The sequence below is a fragment of the Mastomys coucha genome, unplaced genomic scaffold (genome assembly GCF_008632895.1).
Source record: "Mastomys coucha isolate ucsf_1 unplaced genomic scaffold, UCSF_Mcou_1 pScaffold22, whole genome shotgun sequence".
NCBI classification, from domain to species: Eukaryota; Metazoa; Chordata; class Mammalia; order Rodentia; family Muridae; genus Mastomys; species Mastomys coucha.
The window spans coordinates 156,755,250-156,773,683 of record NW_022196905.1 but is presented as its reverse complement, the minus strand read 5'-3'; the positions used below and the strand labels follow the sequence as shown (position 1 = coordinate 156,773,683).

At 50.6% G+C, this 18,434-nt stretch overlaps 1 protein-coding gene across 2 annotated transcripts in view; it reads left to right on the top strand.

Annotated features, from left to right (window-relative positions):
• Positions 1 to 10,243: 10,243 nt before the first annotated feature.
• The window catches only part of Atp4b (ATPase H+/K+ transporting subunit beta), a 9,211-nt gene continuing 1,020 nt past the window's right edge, over positions 10,244 to 18,434 (top strand). Inside the window, exons 1-6 of one of the 2 annotated variants that reach the window (XM_031342575.1) lie at positions 10,244 to 10,427; positions 13,466 to 13,594; positions 15,375 to 15,488; positions 15,585 to 15,784; positions 16,694 to 16,750; positions 17,926 to 18,036. In XM_031342575.1, the coding sequence (XP_031198435.1) occupies positions 10,316 to 10,427; positions 13,466 to 13,594; positions 15,375 to 15,488; positions 15,585 to 15,784; positions 16,694 to 16,750; positions 17,926 to 18,036 (723 nt within the window). In that variant the 5' untranslated portion in view covers positions 10,244 to 10,315. The remainder of the gene's footprint in view (positions 10,428 to 13,465; positions 13,595 to 15,374; positions 15,489 to 15,584; positions 15,785 to 16,693; positions 16,751 to 17,925; positions 18,037 to 18,434) is intronic. The other variant, XM_031342576.1, reaches the window with a different exon arrangement.

Genomic DNA, 18,434 nt, shown 5'->3' with positions numbered 1-18,434 from the left:
CCTGCTGATGCCCTGTGTCCACTTCAAGTGTTAAGACCCATAGGCTGAAGTCACCCTCAAGGCACCAGCAGCCAAAGCAGGCTTGACCCTGTGCCCTTGGCCTATGGCCTGCTCCTGCCCTTGTAGGACAAGGGAGGCATGCAGCCGTGGCCAGGGTGCTTGGGAAGCCACTGAGAGGCCCAGGGAGACCAGGGCTGACAAGTATCCAGTTAAATCCCAGCCCTGGGGTCAGTGAGGACACCTTAGGGGTGACCAGCAACGTGCCAGAAAAAGACAATCCCCTAAGCTGCTCCAAATCGGATTACCGTCCAGCTCAGGTGTCTCCCCCGGTACTGCCTTCGTGTTCCCTAGGGAAGGGCAGGCCAAAGGCTCCTAGAAGGCCATAGGGGACGGTTCTATCCTTCCCTGGCCTTGGCAGGTGGACAGGACTTGTCTGTGTCCTGCTGGGACGTGAGTCTGGGGTAGAAGGTAGTCAGTCAGGCTGGAGAGATGGCTCAGTAGTTAGCTGCGGTTCCAGGAGTCCTGAGTTCAATTCCCAGCAACCACATGGCTCACAACCATCTTTAATGGGATCTGATGCCCTCTTCTGGAGTGTCTGAAGACAGCTACAGTGTATTTATATACATAAAATAAATAATTCTTTTAAAAAAAAAAAAGGTAGTCAGTCAATCCCAGGAGAAATCTCCATTTGTATGTGGCTTCCAGGTTGCTTTCCATACTATTTTTTCAAAAGATTTATTTTGGGGCGGAAGAGATGGCTCAGTGGTTAAGAGCACTTACTGCCCTTCTGAAGGTTCTGAGTTCAAATCCCAGCAACCACATGATGGTTCACAACCATCTGTACAGCTACAGTGTACTCAGATACATAAAATAAATAAATCTTTAAAAAAATTATTTTATGTATCTGAGTACACTGTCACTGTCGTCAGACACACCAGAAGAGGGCATCAGATCCCATTACAGATGGTTGTGAGCCTCCACGTGGTTGCTGGGAATTGAACTCAGGACCTCTGGAAGAGCAGTCCAAGCTCTTCACCATGAAGCCATCTCTCCAGCGCCCCCACCCCCCACACACACACATTTTTTAATTTTTATCCTTAAGAAAGTAGCGTGCAAGAAGCCCCCTGACAGCAGGAATCTAGAGGAAGGCCCACCCTGACCAGTTAGGGTCTTCCTTCTTAGAGAGACCACAGGCATGACAGCAGGAATCTAGAGGAAGGCCTGCCCTGACCAGTCTCCCTTCTTAGCGAGACCACAGGCACTTGTTGGGGAAGCAAGGCTCCTCCTTGCAGAATTGCCAAAGACAAAGTTAGAGGACAAGAATAAGGTGCAGGGGACCCACAGACCATCATGTCGAGTCCCCTATCAAGCCAGAAGACGCATGAGACATGAGCCCAGGATGCATCTAGGACTGGGGTGGGGGTGGGGAGGTGCGGGGGGTGGAGCACACCAAAGGCAGAGTTGAAACAGCAGGGACTCATCTGGGTATACTCGGGACCTAGATCAGACACTGGTCACATCCAGGACACAGCTGGGAATGTCAGAATCTATGGGCACGTCACCATCTCCCTCAGAAACCACGTCTGTCATGTTGGTAAGTACTGCTGATGGCTTGAGGAGGAGCCACAGGAGTGAGCACTGACGGGGAGGAGAAAGGGATGGGTTGAGAATAAAGGAAAACCTGGAAAACTTGAGTCAGGAGGCTAAAGGAGTGTTCAGCCCACCCCCCTTCTCTGAAGGGCAGTGGGGTGCTTCAGGTGGGGACAGGGTCTTCTCTTGTGACTGAGGACTTGAAGGGAGAACCTCCTGGTGACTGACAACCCCCACCCCTGCCACACCCCCACCTCCTAGCAAGGGCTTGTGACAGGAAGATTGGCAAGTAAATATTTGAGGTAAACGCAATCTCATTCTCCTCGAGTGACCCGTGTTAGTCCCAGCCTTGCCACTTAAGTAGCTGGTGACCTTGGACAGACCATAGCTGACTCTCGCACCAATCAGGACCAAAGGGGACATGGTCCTTTCCATGGGGTACCCTGCCAGGAGAACCACTCAGAGCACTGAAATCCACATTCCACGTGCCTCAGAGGGCCTGGTGCAGCTCAGGCCTCTGTCGCTGACAGGTTCCCGGGTGACTTACATGGAAGCTGCGGGACAGGACCAGGAGAGGGTTTGGGGCTGAAGAATTCCAGGTTGCCTTCATACCAGGAAGGTCCCTTGTGGAAGGGGATGAGGAGAATTTGCCACCAAAGTAGGATGAGTTCGGTTCCTGGGCCAGACTATTCAGATGGGGGAGGGCATACTCTCTGAGCATGCTTGTTCAGTTAAACTCTTGAGATAATGGCAGAGCACATACTGTTGTGGGGGTGAGGGAGGTGAGGAAGGGGGGAAAGTAGGGAGAGGGATCCTTCCACAGTAATAGCTCCCCAAATTTCAGCACAGCAGCTCAGCAGTGGACTCGGGTACCCATGGCACCAGAACCCTTGGGCTGCCCTTGGTAGACAAAGCCTTTTCCACACCCTCTGCCCCTAGGAGCCACAGGCCTGCTCTCTGTGGTTTAACTGTACCACTGAAAAGGTGCTGTGAGCGTGGGACCCTTTTGGGAGAGCTTTTGCTTCTCGGAGAATCCTCTAGAAATGGAAGGCAGGTGCCCACAGGTCTTTCCTTCTTGCAGCTGAATGTTGTTCCATGTCCTGTGTACATGCTCCATGTTCTAACCAGTCACCCAGGTTTAAATTGTTACATGTGTGTGTGTGTGTGTGTGTGTGTGTGTGTGTGTGTATGTAAATTCCTACTTCCCTGGGATAAAAGTCCGAGAGCGTAATTCTGGGTAGCTCTAGTGTACTCTAAGAAAGTGACTAACTACAGCCAGGCCTATACAGAGAAACCCTGTCTCGGGAAAAGAAAGAAAGAAAGAAAGAAAGAGAGAAACTGACAAACTGATTTGCAGCTTGTCTATCTTCCAGTCTCACCAGTAGCCCTTGGAGCCAGACACCCACATCCTCACCAGGACTGGAAGTCTGTTTGGCCATTCTACCCTGGTAATGGTTTTCACTAACACATATTAATTGTACAAGCTGATGAGCTTCACTGTGACATTTTCATAGAACTATAATGTTCTCAGAGCACATTCCCTCCCTATTTCTCTCTGGCCTCACCTTCTCTTCCCACGGATTTCCCTCCCAGAGTTCCCTCTTCTGCTTCCCTGTCCCTGCGAGTGGTTTTGCTCCTATTTTGTCTACCTTCTGTCTATGTTAGGAGGCCTGTGGCACTTGTCTTTCTGATTCTGCCTTATTTAACATGATGTCTCCGGCTCCACCCATTTTCCTGAACTTTCTTCTTTACGATTTTAATCTGCCTTTCCCCAAGAGTGAGCCACACAGAACCCTTTCCTGTAGGCCTGAGGGGCAGCCACACAGAACCCTTCCATGTAGGCCAGAGGGGCAGCCTGCCTCCACTTTGGGGAATCTAGTATCTTTCTACCACAGTGTAACTGGGAGACTGCTTGGGGTTAGCCACTGAATCTGAAGAATCCTCCTCGTGTTGGTCACGGGCCTCGCCCTTTGTCGAGTGGTGCTTTTCAGATGTCTTCTCCACGTGACAGTATGTCTTCATTTTTACCTGCTTCCCTGGCTGAAGTTTGTGGTGGTGGGGTGGTAGCGACTTGTTTTGCTTTGCTGTGTTACGGGTTACTTTCTTGGCGGTAAATCTAAGGGCCCCTCCCAGGCTTTCCCTAAAGAAAAGGTTTTACTTTCTCTGCTGCATTTAAGCTTATGATCCATCTTGTACATTTTTGGAAAAGGTTTGAGACTTAGCTGAGGCATTTCAAATGAAGCCCCAACTGCTTCAGCACCAGTTGTTAAAATGTAAAGGTAGAAGAAGGGAACCAACTCCACAAACCTGTACACACACACACACACACACACACACACACACACACCATAAATACCCATTCATACACTCAAACTAATAAGTATTAAAGTTTTAATTTTTAAATTACAGAAAAACAACAAACAAACAAACAAACAGGCCAGGCGGTGGTGGCACATGCCTTTAATCCCAGCACTTGGGAGGCAGAGGCAGGCGGATTTCTGAGTTTGAGGCTAGCCTGGTCTACAGAGTGAGTTCCAGGACAGCCAGGGCTACACAGAGAAACCCTGTCTTGGAAAACCAAACAAACAAACAAATTTTTAAACTAAAAAAAGCAAAGTTTACAGTAATTTGGGCTGGTGAGAGGGCTCAGTAAGTAGGGATGCTTGCTGCCAAGCCTGACAGCCTGAGCTGGATCCCTGGGACCCACTGCCTCTAGTTGCCCTCTGACTGGCACATGCATGCTTTGGCACATGCCTGACCCCCTCCCCCAATAAATGAATAAAAATACAAATTTAAAAATATTAGGGGCAGGGGGAACCTCTAGAAAGTCCCAGAGACCTGGGATGTGAGATGCTTCCAGGACCCAATGGGGGTGACCTTAGCCAAAATGCCCAACAGTGGGGAGCGGGCACCTGAAGAGACCACCTCCGGTAGATAGGCAGGGCCCCCAGTAGAGGGATGGGGTCCCCAACCTACCTTCAAATTTTTTTATTTTATGTATTCGCCATTGCTCTCTTCAAAACCAGAAGAGGGTATCAGATCTCATTACAGATGGTTGTGAGCCACCACATGGTTGCTGGGAATTGAACTCAGGACATCTGGAAGAGCAGTCAGTGCTCTTAACCACTGAGCCATCTCTCCAGCTCTACCTTCAAATTTTTTGACCCAGAATTGTTCCTGTCTAAAAGAAATACAGAGATGAAAAAGGATCAGAGACTGAAGGAAAGGTCATCCAGTGACAGGCGCAACTTGGGATCCATGCCATGGGCAGGCTCCAAACCCTGACACTAATACTGATGCCAGATTATGCCTGCAGACAAGAGCCTAGCATGGCTGTCCTCTGAGAGGCTCTACCAGCAGCTGACTGAGACAGATGTGGGTACTTACAGCCACTGATTGGACTGAGGTCAGGGACCTATGGGAGAGTTAAGGGAAGGACTGAAGGGTCTGAAGGGGATTGCAACCCCACAGGAAAAACAACAATATCAACTAACTCAAACCCCTCAGTGCTCCCAGAGACTAAGCCACCAACCAAAGAGCATACATGGGCTGGTCCGTGGCCCCTGGCACACATGTAGCAGAGGACTGCCTTGTCTGGCCTCAGTGGGAGAGGATGAGCTTAATCCTGTAGATACATGATGCCCCACGGAAGGGGGTGACAGGGGGGTTAAGAAGTGGGTGAGGGGATTAAGGAGGAGCACCCTCTCAGAGGCAAAGGGGAGGGGGGACCAGAAAGGGAGACAACATTTGGAATGTAAATAAATAAAATAATAATAATAAAAAAATCAATGCCCATTTTTAAAAAATATATTGGGGAGGATGATTTCAAAAGAACACCAGTCTCTACAAATGCCTCATTGCCTCTTTCTCTAAGCATGCCATGACTACACTATCTCTCTCTGGGTTTTCATCCCTGCTCATGGGAGGCAGAGGCAGGCAGATCTCTGTGAGTTCAAGGCCAGCCTAGAGTGAGTTCCAGGATAGAGTGAGTTCCTAGAGTGGATAGCCAGTCCACAGAGAAACGCTGTCTCAAAAAAACAAAACAAAATAATTGTGGAAAGTATAAACCTTGTGAACAAATGATCTGCAAGTTTGCTGTAGTAATGGAAAACATCATCATCACAGCCCCAGCAAAGCCTAACGTGACCGTGTTTTGTTTCACATGTGGTCTCCAAGTAGGAAAGCCTCCAGTACACCGTCTTCCAGATCCCACCATGGCTGGACCCGGGCCACACACCACAGTTTCTCTTTTTTGGATGGAATTAGAGTGCTGTCTTAGTCAGGGTTTCTATTCCTGCACAAACATCATGACCATGAAGCAAGTTGGGAAGGAAAGGGTATATTCAGCTTACTTCCACATTGCTGTTGATCACAAAGGAAGTCAGGACTGGAACTCAAGCAGGTCAGGAAGCAGGAGCTGATGCAGAGGCCATGGAGGGATGTTCCTTACTGGCTTGCTTCTCCTGGCTTGCTCAGCCTGCTCTCTTATAGAGCCCAAGACCTCCAGCCCAGGGATGGCACCACCCACAAGGGGCCCTACCCCCTTGATCACTAATTGAGAAAATGCCCCACAGCTGGACCTCATGGAGGCAATTCCCCAACTGAAGCTCCCTTCTCTGTGATAACTCCAGCCTGTGTCAAGTTGACACACAAAACCAGCCAGTACAAGTGCTGTCAGGGATTGTGTGTGTGTGTGTGTGTGTGTGTGTGTGCGCATGCGCTCAAGATTATATGAATTCATTTGGCTGTGTCCACTTATATCTCTTCTTACAAGTGACAGAATTTGTGGCTGACAGAAATCCATTGTGTCTATCCACTAACCATTTCTCTCTTGTGGAACACTAAGGTTGTCCCTGCAACTCAACCATTGTGAATACAGCTATAATAAGCACTGATGTGCAGGTATCTCTGGGATGTGCCAAGTCTTTCGGGTGCACAACCAGGAGTAGAATAGCAGGGTCATGTGGAAGATCTGCTTTTAAGATCTTTTTTTTTTTTTTAAGATTAAATTTTTTTTCTTTTCTTTTCTTTTCTTTTTTTTTTTTTTTTTTTTTTTTTTTTTTTTTTTTTTTTTTTTTTGGTTTTTCGAGACAGGGTTTCTCTGTGTAGCCCTGACTGTCCTGGAACTCACTTCACTGTGTAGACCAGGCTGGCCTCAAACTCAGAAATCTGCCTGCCTCTGCCTCTCAAGTGCTGGGATTAAAGGCGTGTGCCACCACTGCACGGCTTAAGGTATCTTTTTAATTTTCTGTCTTCTGTGGTTCCTGCTCCTGTTAAATGGAAGGAGTCGGTGGCGGCAGCTGGCTTCTTGGGTCTTTCCCCTCCTGGTCAAAGTCCAGTGGAAATAATTCCATAGGATTATTAGAGGTCACTCCTCGTGTGACCTTTCCTCCCCAGCAGCCCCATGGCCAATTGTTCGGTGACACTCAGTGTACTTCTTAGACTGTCTATTGACATTGTGTGCCTCGTATAGAAACACGGCTTTGCAGCCAGCCACGGTCTCTGACTCGTCACTCACCTCTGTTTCCCATGGGTCTGAAGCTGACGTAGGAAGCCGACTTCAAGGAAGTTCTTCCTATCTTCAGTTTGAGAAGGGCCCAGACCCGCCCTAAAATCTCCCTACTTCTCTCCTACAGCCAAAGGCAAGGAGCCTGAGAGCCTAGCCACATACGAAACCATATTTGGGGCTAAGTGGGGAATAAGGAGATCGAGGATTCCATTTGCTTATGGCTCAGGGCAAACCATAGCTTGAGTGGCTTCTCAGGAAGCAGTCCCCCCCCAACCCCCCCTCCACCTATGTTACAGAGCCCGTCTAGATTGCCTCCTAGACCCAATGGCACTACCACTGAGCCCCTGGTCATCCTCCCAGGACAGGTCTGCTGGCAGCACATTCTCTAACTTTTCATTCATTTGACAATGTCCAGATTTTCCCTTTACCCCTAGAGATTTTTCTAGATGTGTGACTCTGGCTTGACCACTCTTTCCTTTCAGCACTTAAAAAAAAAAAAAAAAAAGATTTAATGGGCTGGAGAGATGGCTCAGTGGTTAAGAACACTGACTGTTCTTCCGAAGGTCCTGAGCTACCACATGGTAGCTCACAGCCACCCGGTATGAGATCTGACGCCCTCTTCTGGTGGTCTGAAGACATCTTTGGGCTGGAGCAAGCGGGTCTGGAGTTCAATTCCCAGCAACCACATAAAGGCTCACAACCATCTACAGCTACAGTGTACTCATATACATAAAATAATAAACAAATCTTTTAAAAAAGACTGAATTTTCTCTTATGCATATAAGTGTTTTGCCTGCACATATGTAAGTGCACTACTTATTATATACATGTATGTAAGTGCACACTACATGTACCTGTGAAGGTCAGAAGAGAGAATTGGAACCCCAGGAACTAAAGTTACAGATGTGTGTAAAGCTGCCATGTGTATTCTGGGAACCGAACCCAGGTCCTTTGTAAGAGCAGCCAGAGCTCTTGACCCCCGAGTCATGTCTTCAGCTCCCTTGTCCAGCACTATAAAATCATTGTGAAATTTGATTCAGGCCTCGAACACCATGTGTGGAGGAAAGGGCAATTTTACAACTTCCAGGTGGGGTACAAGTCTAGAGCTCTTTCCTCTGGGTCTGTTTGGTGGGGCAGACAATTCTGTGTTCTCAGTGAACACACTAGGGAAACGGCCCTCTATCGAGGCCTCAGCCCCCCTCCCACAGATTCATGGTCAGGTCACGTTGACAATCCATGTGAGGCTCAGACCATATTCATGCATCCAGGAACTCAGAGGTGGAGTTAAGAAGATGGAGCTTTAAAAAGTTCAGTAATAACTGAGCATCTCGTTCACACATAGAGCACTCATTAACAGACAATGGCTATGACTCTCAGACACCTGTTTGCCAGTCCCCAGGCTTGGGTATGCATTCACATGCCAGCTCTAGCCACTCAGGTAATTTCAGGTGCCCATACATCTGACTCCAGGCCTACACACAATGTCCAGGCCCTGAATATCTAGATCTAGGTTCATCTAAAATGGTCTCTCTCAATCTCACACCCACACACACACACACACACACCACACACACATGTGCATCTTCCTCTTCCATCTGGAACAGAGAACAGTGGCAGAAGGACACATGGGCATACACACACACACACACACACCACACACATGTGCATCTTCCTCTTCCATCTGGAACACAGAACAGTGGCAGAAGGACACATGGGCATACACACACACACTCACACACACATATGGTTGACAAACACCATTGGGTCCCCACATATAAGCCCCAGACCCATTGGCTTAGAACAGCTAGATCTCAGCCACTGTCATTCTCATGCTTTTAAAATCCTAACATCCTAATTGGGTCTGTGTCAAAGAGTCCTGTGCAGGACTGGTTAAAATCCAGACTAAAATCCAGGGGCTGTAAAATAATTGAATTTTAGAGCACCTGTTTGCAGACAATTAAGTCCTATTGGGTGGGGCAGAATAAAGGCTACATGGTTATTCCAGGTTGTTCTTCTTCCCAAAGAAGACAGTTTGGTCCCATGGGTCACCAGGAGGGAGAGCCTATGAAGAAGGGACAATCAATGAGCTACTGGTGGTGACCATTCACGAGGGCCTGCCTTCGTCTTAGGTTCATTTGAAAAAGCACAGAGCACATGCTACCTCCATGGCGTCTCCTCCCCTTCCAAGATAGGTGCCTGGCCAGTAGATGCTGCTCCCAACTCAAGGTGCTTGCACATTCAGAGAATGTATGGAGCTCTTCCATCTGGAACACTGGGCAGTGGCAGAGGGACACATATAGAGGAGCAGGTGGGGACAGGTGCCTGGCCTTTGTAGCCCTGTGTTATCCACTTATACCCTGAGTCAGACCCTTGCAGTGCCTCTAACTGTCAGCACAGCCCACCAGGATATGAGAGATGTAGAGGCTCCTCCCTGTAGCACCAACATCAGACCCTCATCAGCGAGAAAGCACCTCCAGATCCCGTGAGTGGGAGTCCCCCTGCAGACATAAGGAATCGCAAAGGCTCTCCAGATCCCGTGAGTGGGAGTCCCCCTGCAGACACAAGGAATCGCAAAGGCGCTCCAGTCCCATGGTCAGCAAAGGGCAGGAAATCATTATCCTCATGGAAGAGACTAGAAGACAGGCTCCCTCCCTGACAGCACCTCTGCCTGTGTTCACCCCATGTCCTCCACTGCTGTTTCTAGTCCCTCTGTGACCCTGCCCCCACCGCCATCCACAGGACAATATTGAGGGCAGGGCTGTGGGGCCACTCTAGGTAGTTGTAGGCACACTTCAAGCACCTTCTCTACCATCTTGAGGAGGAGGGGAGTGTAGTGGAGGCAGTTCAAGGTCCCAGGGACCCGAGTGGTGAGGTGGCAGGTCTCAGGCCTGAGGCATTTGACCTAGAACCTGCTGGTGTGTGTTTTCCCTCCTGAAGGGGAGGTGAGGCACAGCCCAGAAGGCTGTTCATATCAGAAACGCTTCCCTTCGGCGGCCATCAGGGTAGATTAAGTTGTTAGCCAAGGGCATCCCAAGGACCAACTGACTTCTGGGACAGTGGAGGGCAGATAGCAAGCGAGCTCCAGCCCTCCCTTATGTTTGTAGAGGCGATAGTGGGGAGCTGATAGCCGGCTCTGATGCCTTTGGCCTCATACAGAGGAGACTATAAGCCCCAGAGGACACTTCCTGGGCCCAGTCGAGGCAAGCAGGAGAGGACATGGCAGCCTTGCAGGAGAAGAAGTCGTGCAGCCAGCGCATGGCCGAATTCCGGCACTACTGTTGGAACCCGGACACTGGGCAGATGCTGGGCCGCACCCCAGCCCGGTGGGGTAGGTGTGGGCCATGAGGAGGGGCATGGGGTGAGGCAGAGGGCTAGCAGCCAGCAGGACCCAGGAGGGTCACCTGCTGGGACACCTGGAGACACTCTACAGGCCATGCGTCACCTCTCAGGAGGAAGCCAGGGTCCACAGAGGGCCCCGAGGCCCAGACTCCAAAACAACTACCATGCAGGTCCAAGACAGGCCGAACTTCAGCCATAATTTGGAAACAGCATTTTAAAGCTGTTTCTGGGACTAAGTTTTAGAAAGTGATGTAGTTTCTTGTTCAAGTCATTTAGGAGGCAGGGATTTATTTCAGTGATCTTATCTTACAGTGAGAGCTGCCATGACTCTAACAAGCCAGGCATATTTGGAGATGTCCCTGGTTTCCAGGATGTATCTAGAGAATAGCCCTGTGTAGCTATCATTCTTAAGTACGGACTAGGTAGGCTAGGCAGGTCTATCCACAGAGCTCCTTTCTTACGGCTGCCCTGTGGTGACCTGGGGGGGGGGGGCTTCCTTCTGGGGCCACCATAGGAGCAGAAAAGCCCTCACTCACAGGAGGCTGTGCACCCGTTCAGGAGAGCCCCACACAGGGTAAATCTCCCACAAACATGAAGTGCTCCTGAGACCCCAAAGAGTAAATATCTCTCAAGTTCACCAGGACCCATGGCGTGGGAGTCACAGTGTAGAGGAATGCGACAAAGGCTTTGCAGGATTACACACGGAGAATACAAGCACAGAGTGTGTGCCACCTTACTCCTTAGAAGGCTCTTTTGTGTTCCCACAGCAGCCATAGGGAGCTATAGTCCAAAGTTCTCCAGGCCTGCTCACAAATTAAAGGCCATTTTGGCTGATCCTCGCAGACCCATCTCAGGGGGCTTGGGAACTGAGATGAGAGATTCACAGAGAGTGGTACCTGATGATTCATCCATTTGAGCATACGACTACATGGAAAGCATACACTGTTCATGCAGAAGAAGCTATGGTACACCCTGCTCAAGCCTCTGAGACCTTGGGCAGAGAGCACCCCGGGTCCCGGGGGACTTAGGAAAACACAATCAGTTCCAAGGTGGAGATGAAGCAGGGAAGACACAGTACACCAGCAGGAAACACAGAAGCAGAGCTGGTTCTGGAACCACCCCAGGAAGTGGGTCACTCGAGTCATCTGAGGAAGGGACAGCAGCTGGGGCCCTGGGGCAGATGATAAAGGGGGTGGGCTGCCAGCTATCCCCTCGGGAACCTGGTACGGCAGGCCGTTGTAGCTGCCAAGCCTCCTTGGTGACTGTAATGCCACTCAGAACTTTCTGGAATGGTTTCACGGCCTGACTAGAAGACATGGACTCAGGTCTGGCAATGACAGTCTCAGGAAGAAAGCATAATTCCAGTGAAAAGAGAGAAGCCAAATTACTCTTAGAGGAGGGGGCACGCACAGAGGAAATGCAGGGCGGAGACCACAGACTGAGGACAGTGTAAGTCTCAGTGACTTGGGGCACACCCTGCCACCTGGGCCACACTCTTTGCATGACATGGAACTCTTACCCACAGTGGCTCTTGGGCTGTGGGGTTCCATGGCGCTGTTCACATGAGGGATCACTCTTGATGGTGGGATCCTTTGCTGGAGATGTTGAGCCCTGGCTCACAGCCGAAAAGTCAGTTAGTGGGCCTGTGAGGGAGCGTGGACAAGCAGCAAAGCTGAGGTTCCTCCCTGTAGAGGAGCCTCCCTGTGGAAGAGCCTCCCTGTAGAGGAGCTCATGTCCCAGGAAGGTAGCTGAGTTGGCCAGAAGTCACAGGTGGGAACCATAGTGAGCGTGTCAGCCCTCCAATGGGAAATGTCCCTCTGTTGGCCCTTCCTGAAGATGCTTGAGCTTTCACCCCTGTAGACCGTGAAGCTAAGTGGGTATACAGCCCTGTCCATCATACAAGCACAGAGCCAGGTGATCAGATGCTCCAACAGCCAAACCCAAGAAAAGTAAAGGGCCTCCACGGAACCACAGTTCTGAGACGAGCCGCTGCTGCTCCGGCCCTCCAGGGAGGCCTTGTCGGTCCCACAGCTGGCCCCGAGCCTGAGACCTCCCCACTGTCTCTCACCCCCACCAGCTTAGGCCTGCTCTTTACTCACTTTTGGGGGGTCACTGGAGAATGACTTGCTGAGAGAAAGCCATACTCACATCATGCATTCGGAAGGAGCACCCATGTTCTTAGAGATCTTCCTGGAAGCCAAAGTCAAGGGCAGCACACAAAAAAAACCTTTTTCTGCCAGCGTGTTTCTTAGCTTGACTGGGAATCATCAAAACATGATGGTGGGCATGTCCCAATATCCCAAGCCCAAGGTCATGCCTCAGAGGAGTGCAGATCAGACTTGAATTTGAAAGGGATGTCACCCGGGGAAGTCTTCAGGAGCCGTGGAGCCTGGTTCACAACCAGATTTGAACACTTGCTGCTGATCATGGCTCCTCGGCACCTGAGGTTTGGCGCAACAGTGTTGGGAGCTGTAGGAGCTGCACCCACCCAGCATGCCCAATGCCCCTCTTCTCTGTAGGTCACAGGGCAAACTCCTGCCAGGTCCTCGACACAACCTGATACATACCCAGCCATGGCGTATGCACTGGGGGTTCCCTTGGTCAACAGCTGCCTTTGTCCTCGTGTAACGTGAGGAACAGTAGGAACTCCGGGGTGAGAAGGACAGAGTAGGACCCAGCCTTGCTGGCTGTGGCTATGGTGATCAGTACACCAAGCACACAGGGTTGTCACTATCACTCGAGGACAGTGGCAGGAGCCACACAAGGCCATGCATGTGCCCTGCAGTTCTGGAGTGGAACCGTGAGTTCCAGGGCTAGGGTGGGAGGGTAAGGGGGTGCCAAAGAGCTAGGGGATTCCGCTTGGGTGAAACAGTTCTGAAACTCGGTAGAGGTGCTTGCTGATGGCACAGCATGGTGAGAGCATTACACGGCACCACCCGTGCCCTGGGCTGGAGATAGAGAAAGTGTGGCTCTGCGCCGTGTACCTTGCCACGGCTCAGGTGGCTCCTTCCGACTCTCTCTTCACAGTGTGGATCAGCCTGTACTACGCAGCTTTCTACGTGGTCATGACTGGTCTCTTTGCCTTGTGCATCTATGTGCTGATGCAGACCATTGACCCCTACACCCCAGACTACCAGGACCAGTTAAAGTCGCCAGGTAAGCATGGGGGAGGGGGGTTCAGCACCTTTCTCCCTACGCCGGGGACGGGGAGGGGGCATAGATTCCTGAGAGGAATGATGACCCCAAATTGCAAAGTCTGACTTTGGCTTTAGTTTTACATAATAGGAGGGGCTCCAAGGGGGAGGATCACAGAGACAAGAAGCCTTTGCATTCATGTTATATGCTTATACACACACAGGCGAGGTTGCTGGCAGGGAGTAGGCCTGGTGATCCCAGGAGAAAGATCTAGGGTGGAAATACCCTCTAGCTTATTTGTCCCTGGGAGGGAAGAGAGAAGAGATGAAACTCAGCTGTCTGAGGCTGAGAAACATGAAAAACAAGTCCTTCCCCCTTTAAGCCCCGTACAGCTGCTCTTTTCATTACACCCATAAAAACAGCAAAGGTCTGGCTCACAGAGACAGAAAGCCAGCGACATCAAAGGGCCAGGCTGAGCACATCACAGCTTACTCCACGCCAAAGGCCACGTAGTGTTTGTGGAAAGAGTGTGTGACGTGATGTGAACTCAGGGGAGTGTGCACCAGCACCAAAGAAAGCCGGAGGGCCAGGGTGGCTCCCGCTACTCATGCGTGAGATTGAACCATGAGCTCACAGGCCTCACATCCTGTCTGTTAGGAGAACTGAGACATCCCCCAGTGGATGTACAGCAGACTGCAGGGACTCACTGACATCTCTCCCTCTTTTACACATAACTCTTTACACATCAAGTGCTTTTGCATTTAAATAATCAGTGAGTTGTTTTTAAAGTATTTTTTACAGTGTTTGTGTGTGTGTGCGAGTGTATGCTGGTAGGTATGGACAGTAAGAAGACGACCCTAGGGGGTTGGCTCTCTCCTCCCTCTGTGTGGTTCCAGGCATCACACTCCAAGCATCAGGTTTGGCTGCAAGCTCCTTTTACCTGCTAAGCCCTCTTACTGCACAAGTGATAAAAAATATTTTTACGTTTTGGGTTTGTTTTTTTGTTTGTTTGTTTTATGTCTATGGGTGTTTTGCCTGCATGTCTGTCTGTGCACCACATGTGTGCCTGGTCCCTGCAGAGGCCAGAAGAGGGCATCAGATGCCCTGGAACTTGAGTTACAGATGGTTGTGAGTTGACATGTGGATGCTGGGAATCTAACCAGGGTCCTCTGGAAGAGCAGCCAGTGCTCTTAAACATTAAGCTATTTCCCCAGCCCCCAAATGAAAAACCTTTTATTTTTCCCTTTGAGGCAGAATCTCTCTGTGTAGCCCCAGATATCCTAAACTATGTAAATCAGGCTGGCCTCAAGTGGAAATCTGCCTGCCTCTGCCTCCCAAGTGATGGGATTAAAGGTGAGCGCCACAGCAAGTGTTTCCCAAGTGATGTGTGTTCAGGTGCCTTTCCCCTAGAGACCCACTGGCAGGCTAGGAAACCCTCCCCAGAGGTTAGCATCCGCTGCACCAACCCTGCTCATGGTCCACCCCCACTCTCCCAGGCTCAGAGTCCCCTATTGCTGGGCCCGGGCATCCAGAGTCTCAGGCACAGGACAGGCCTCCATGCCCACCGTGCTGCATTCTGTAGAGGTCAGGGGCCCCAGGCTGGTGTCCTCAGAGGCCTTGGGCCCTTCTTTAAAGTGTTATTGTCAAGCTTCTTCAACTACAGGGAGTCTGTTCTACAGCTCCCACCTAGGAGGGCAATGACCTGGCTCTACCTCAGTGAGTCTAAACAACCTCAGAGCCAAGGGCTCGGTGTGAGTGAGCACTCAGAGAAACCCATCAAGGAGGCTCTCTTTCCTTGCAGGGGTAACCTTGAGGCCTGACGTGTACGGGGAAAGAGGGCTGCAGATTTCCTACAACGTCTCTGAAAACAGCTCCTGGGCTGGCCTCACACACACCCTCCACAGCTTCTTAGCAGGTGAGTGACTCCTAAGAGAACCGCTGGGGATGCGGGACCTCCTCCATGGACAGTGGGAGGGAGGGGCAGGATGCTGAGGCAGTGTGTGTTCTACAGGCTACACCCCAGCATCCCAGCAGGACAGCATCAATTGTACATCTGAAAAGTACTTCTTCCAGGAGAGCTTTGCGGCTCCAAACCACACCAAGTTCTCCTGCAAGTTCACTGCAGACATGCTACAAAATTGCTCCGGCCTGGTGGACCCCAGCTTCGGCTTCGAGGAGGGAAAGCCCTGCTTCATTATTAAAATGAACAGGGTGAGTTACAAGGGCCCTGCTTTGAAGATGGTCTCTCCTCACACTCAACCACGGGGACTGGGCTCTTCACCTACCCACCCTGACTCCACATATATTTATCATGTTCCGCTCTTAAACACAAATCTAGAGTTTTCTACCTAGTCAGTGTCTTGCCAGCCCTATAAGACACAGAGCTAATGAGAGATCTTAGCCAGTAGGGGCCTTGAATTATGGATTGAGACTGAGAAGCTGGGGGCGGGGGGGGGGTTGAGTTGTAGATTCAGACGGTTGAAGCTGGGGGTATTCTACATGCTCTCCTTCTGCATCAGAAACAGGAGTCTTTCAGGGTCAATCCTACAGGAATCACGGAGGTTCTGGTGGTATCAGAAGCCAAGCAACAGCAAATCCTGTCAATGCCCTAAGAACACAGACACAGTAAGCAAGAGGCAGAACCACAGTTGAGCTGAGGGTCACCGCTGGAGAGACCAAGTGGCGGATGAAAGCTCAATTGGCCTCATTGCCTACTTGCACTTTAGGGGGCCTTAGAAAGCCACACACGTGTACACTGAACCCACCATGAAGCCCTGTAACTGGGAGATCTTCCCAGCGCTGCCTGGCAAACGGGCTGCGATCAGGACTCCACGGGTCTATGTCCCAGTTGACACTCCTGCCAAAGGCAGGTCCTGCACAGAGCTCAGGAGACAAGAACTGAGGCTCAGGAAGTCTAGAAAAGAATGTGAGAGTGAGGGGACCCCACTGAGAGCAGTAAGGAAGGCTGCTAATCACCACAGCAGGCATGGGCATGGCGCCAGGGACTAGGGTCCTCTCCTCAGCTCTACCACTGCCAGCTGCCCTCCTACACTGTGGTACCATGGGGCATGTGTCAGTGTCCACCTGCACCACAGGGGCACATGGCACCCTTTCCTCTAGATTGTCAAGTTCCTCCCCAGCAACAACACAGCTCCCAGAGTGGATTGCACCTTCCAGGTGAGCACAGCTGGGGCGTGGCGGGGCGGGGGCCTGGAGGGCGGGGCGATGTGGGGCGGGGCCAGGGGAGCTGAGCGGGGGAGGCGGGGCCGGGAGGGAGGGGCGGGGTGAGGCGGGGCCGGTGGAGGCCAGACAGGAGATGGGATGGGACCCAGGTTAACCCTGGGAACATGCCAACTGTCACCTCGTCAGTCGTCAGTCGCTGCCAGGAGTGAGGACACAGAGGGATGATGCTACAGCCATGGCTTTCCCCTCATCCGGTCTATGCAGCTACTCACGCTTCAGAAAGTGCGGCACTGATGTGGGTGGCCCACCTTCTGCACTGTCTATATTTTGTATTTACAGAAATATTCCAGATCACCAACAGCATAGTTGTTTGATGGAGTTTGGCATGTCTACTTACGTGGCATGGATCTCAGAGAAACCTCTTACAAAATGTCTAAGTTCAATAGCAAACACTAAACTTAGCCTTCACTAAATGTTTCCAAGGCTTGTTTTCAATGCTGAGCCCTAGATGATACATCAAAAGGGCAAGTCCATGAGTGATCCAGGGAACATCTGTCCCCCAGAGCTCTGTCTGGAGGGCTTCAGGCATAGTCTTCACTTATTATTATTATTATTATTATTATTATCATCATCATCATCATCATCATTTTGCCATCATCATCATCATCATCACCATTATTATTTATTGTTCCTTGTGGAGCATAAGCTACTCATTGGGCAGGTCTGATGCCAACAAAAAAGGAAACAGATCATAGGAACATGTGCTTACACTTAATCCAGAAACCTGCAGAGCCTCTGGACCTGGTTTAGGCAGGTGAGGTCTTGGATTTGTCAGAGTGTCTCTCTCAGATGCAAGCACACACCAGCTTCCCCAGCTCCATGGCTCAGCCAGGACGCTAAGATGGGACGAGTTGGGCGTAAAGTGCCTGAGGCTTGCATTTTGAGAAACTATGTTCTTGCTAGGTTCTCAGCCCTGACTGTGGAAGCTGACTAGATCAAGGCTACCTAACCCTATTGCACTAACATGCAAACACATGTTGTGTGGTCACTGGCATCAGTAAGTACCAGTGTGTGCCACACAGTACACACACAACTCACATGTGGACTTGTACACAACTGAACATGCGCCCCAGTGCCTATGAGATTCAGCTGTGGCCTCCCTTCCCCAGGATGATCCCCAGAAGCCCCGGATGGACACTGAACCCCTGCAGGTCGAGTACTATCCCCCCAATGGCACCTTCAGCCTCCACTACTTCCCCTACTATGGCAAGAAGGCACAGGTAGGTCTGCCCGGGGGGCACTTGCTGAATTACCTCAGACTTAGCAACAGGGAAGCCATTTTCTATTTAAAAAAAAAAAAAAAGGCACACCAGGCTGTGGTGGCGCCCGCCTTTAATCCCAGCACTTGGGAGGCAGAGACAGGCGGATTTCTGAGTTCAAGGCCAGCCTGGACTACAGAGTGAGTTCCAGGACAGCCAGAGCTACACCAAGAAACCCTGTCTTGAAAAAACAAAAAAACAAAAAACAAAAAGCAGAGCAAAGTGGTATGCACAGCTGGATCCACTTGGGAGGTAGAGGCAGAAGGATGATGAGCCCACAGTCATTTTGGCTACATAGTAAGTTCCAGGCCAATCTGGGCTTCATGAAATTCTATCTTGGAAAAAAAAAAAAAACATTG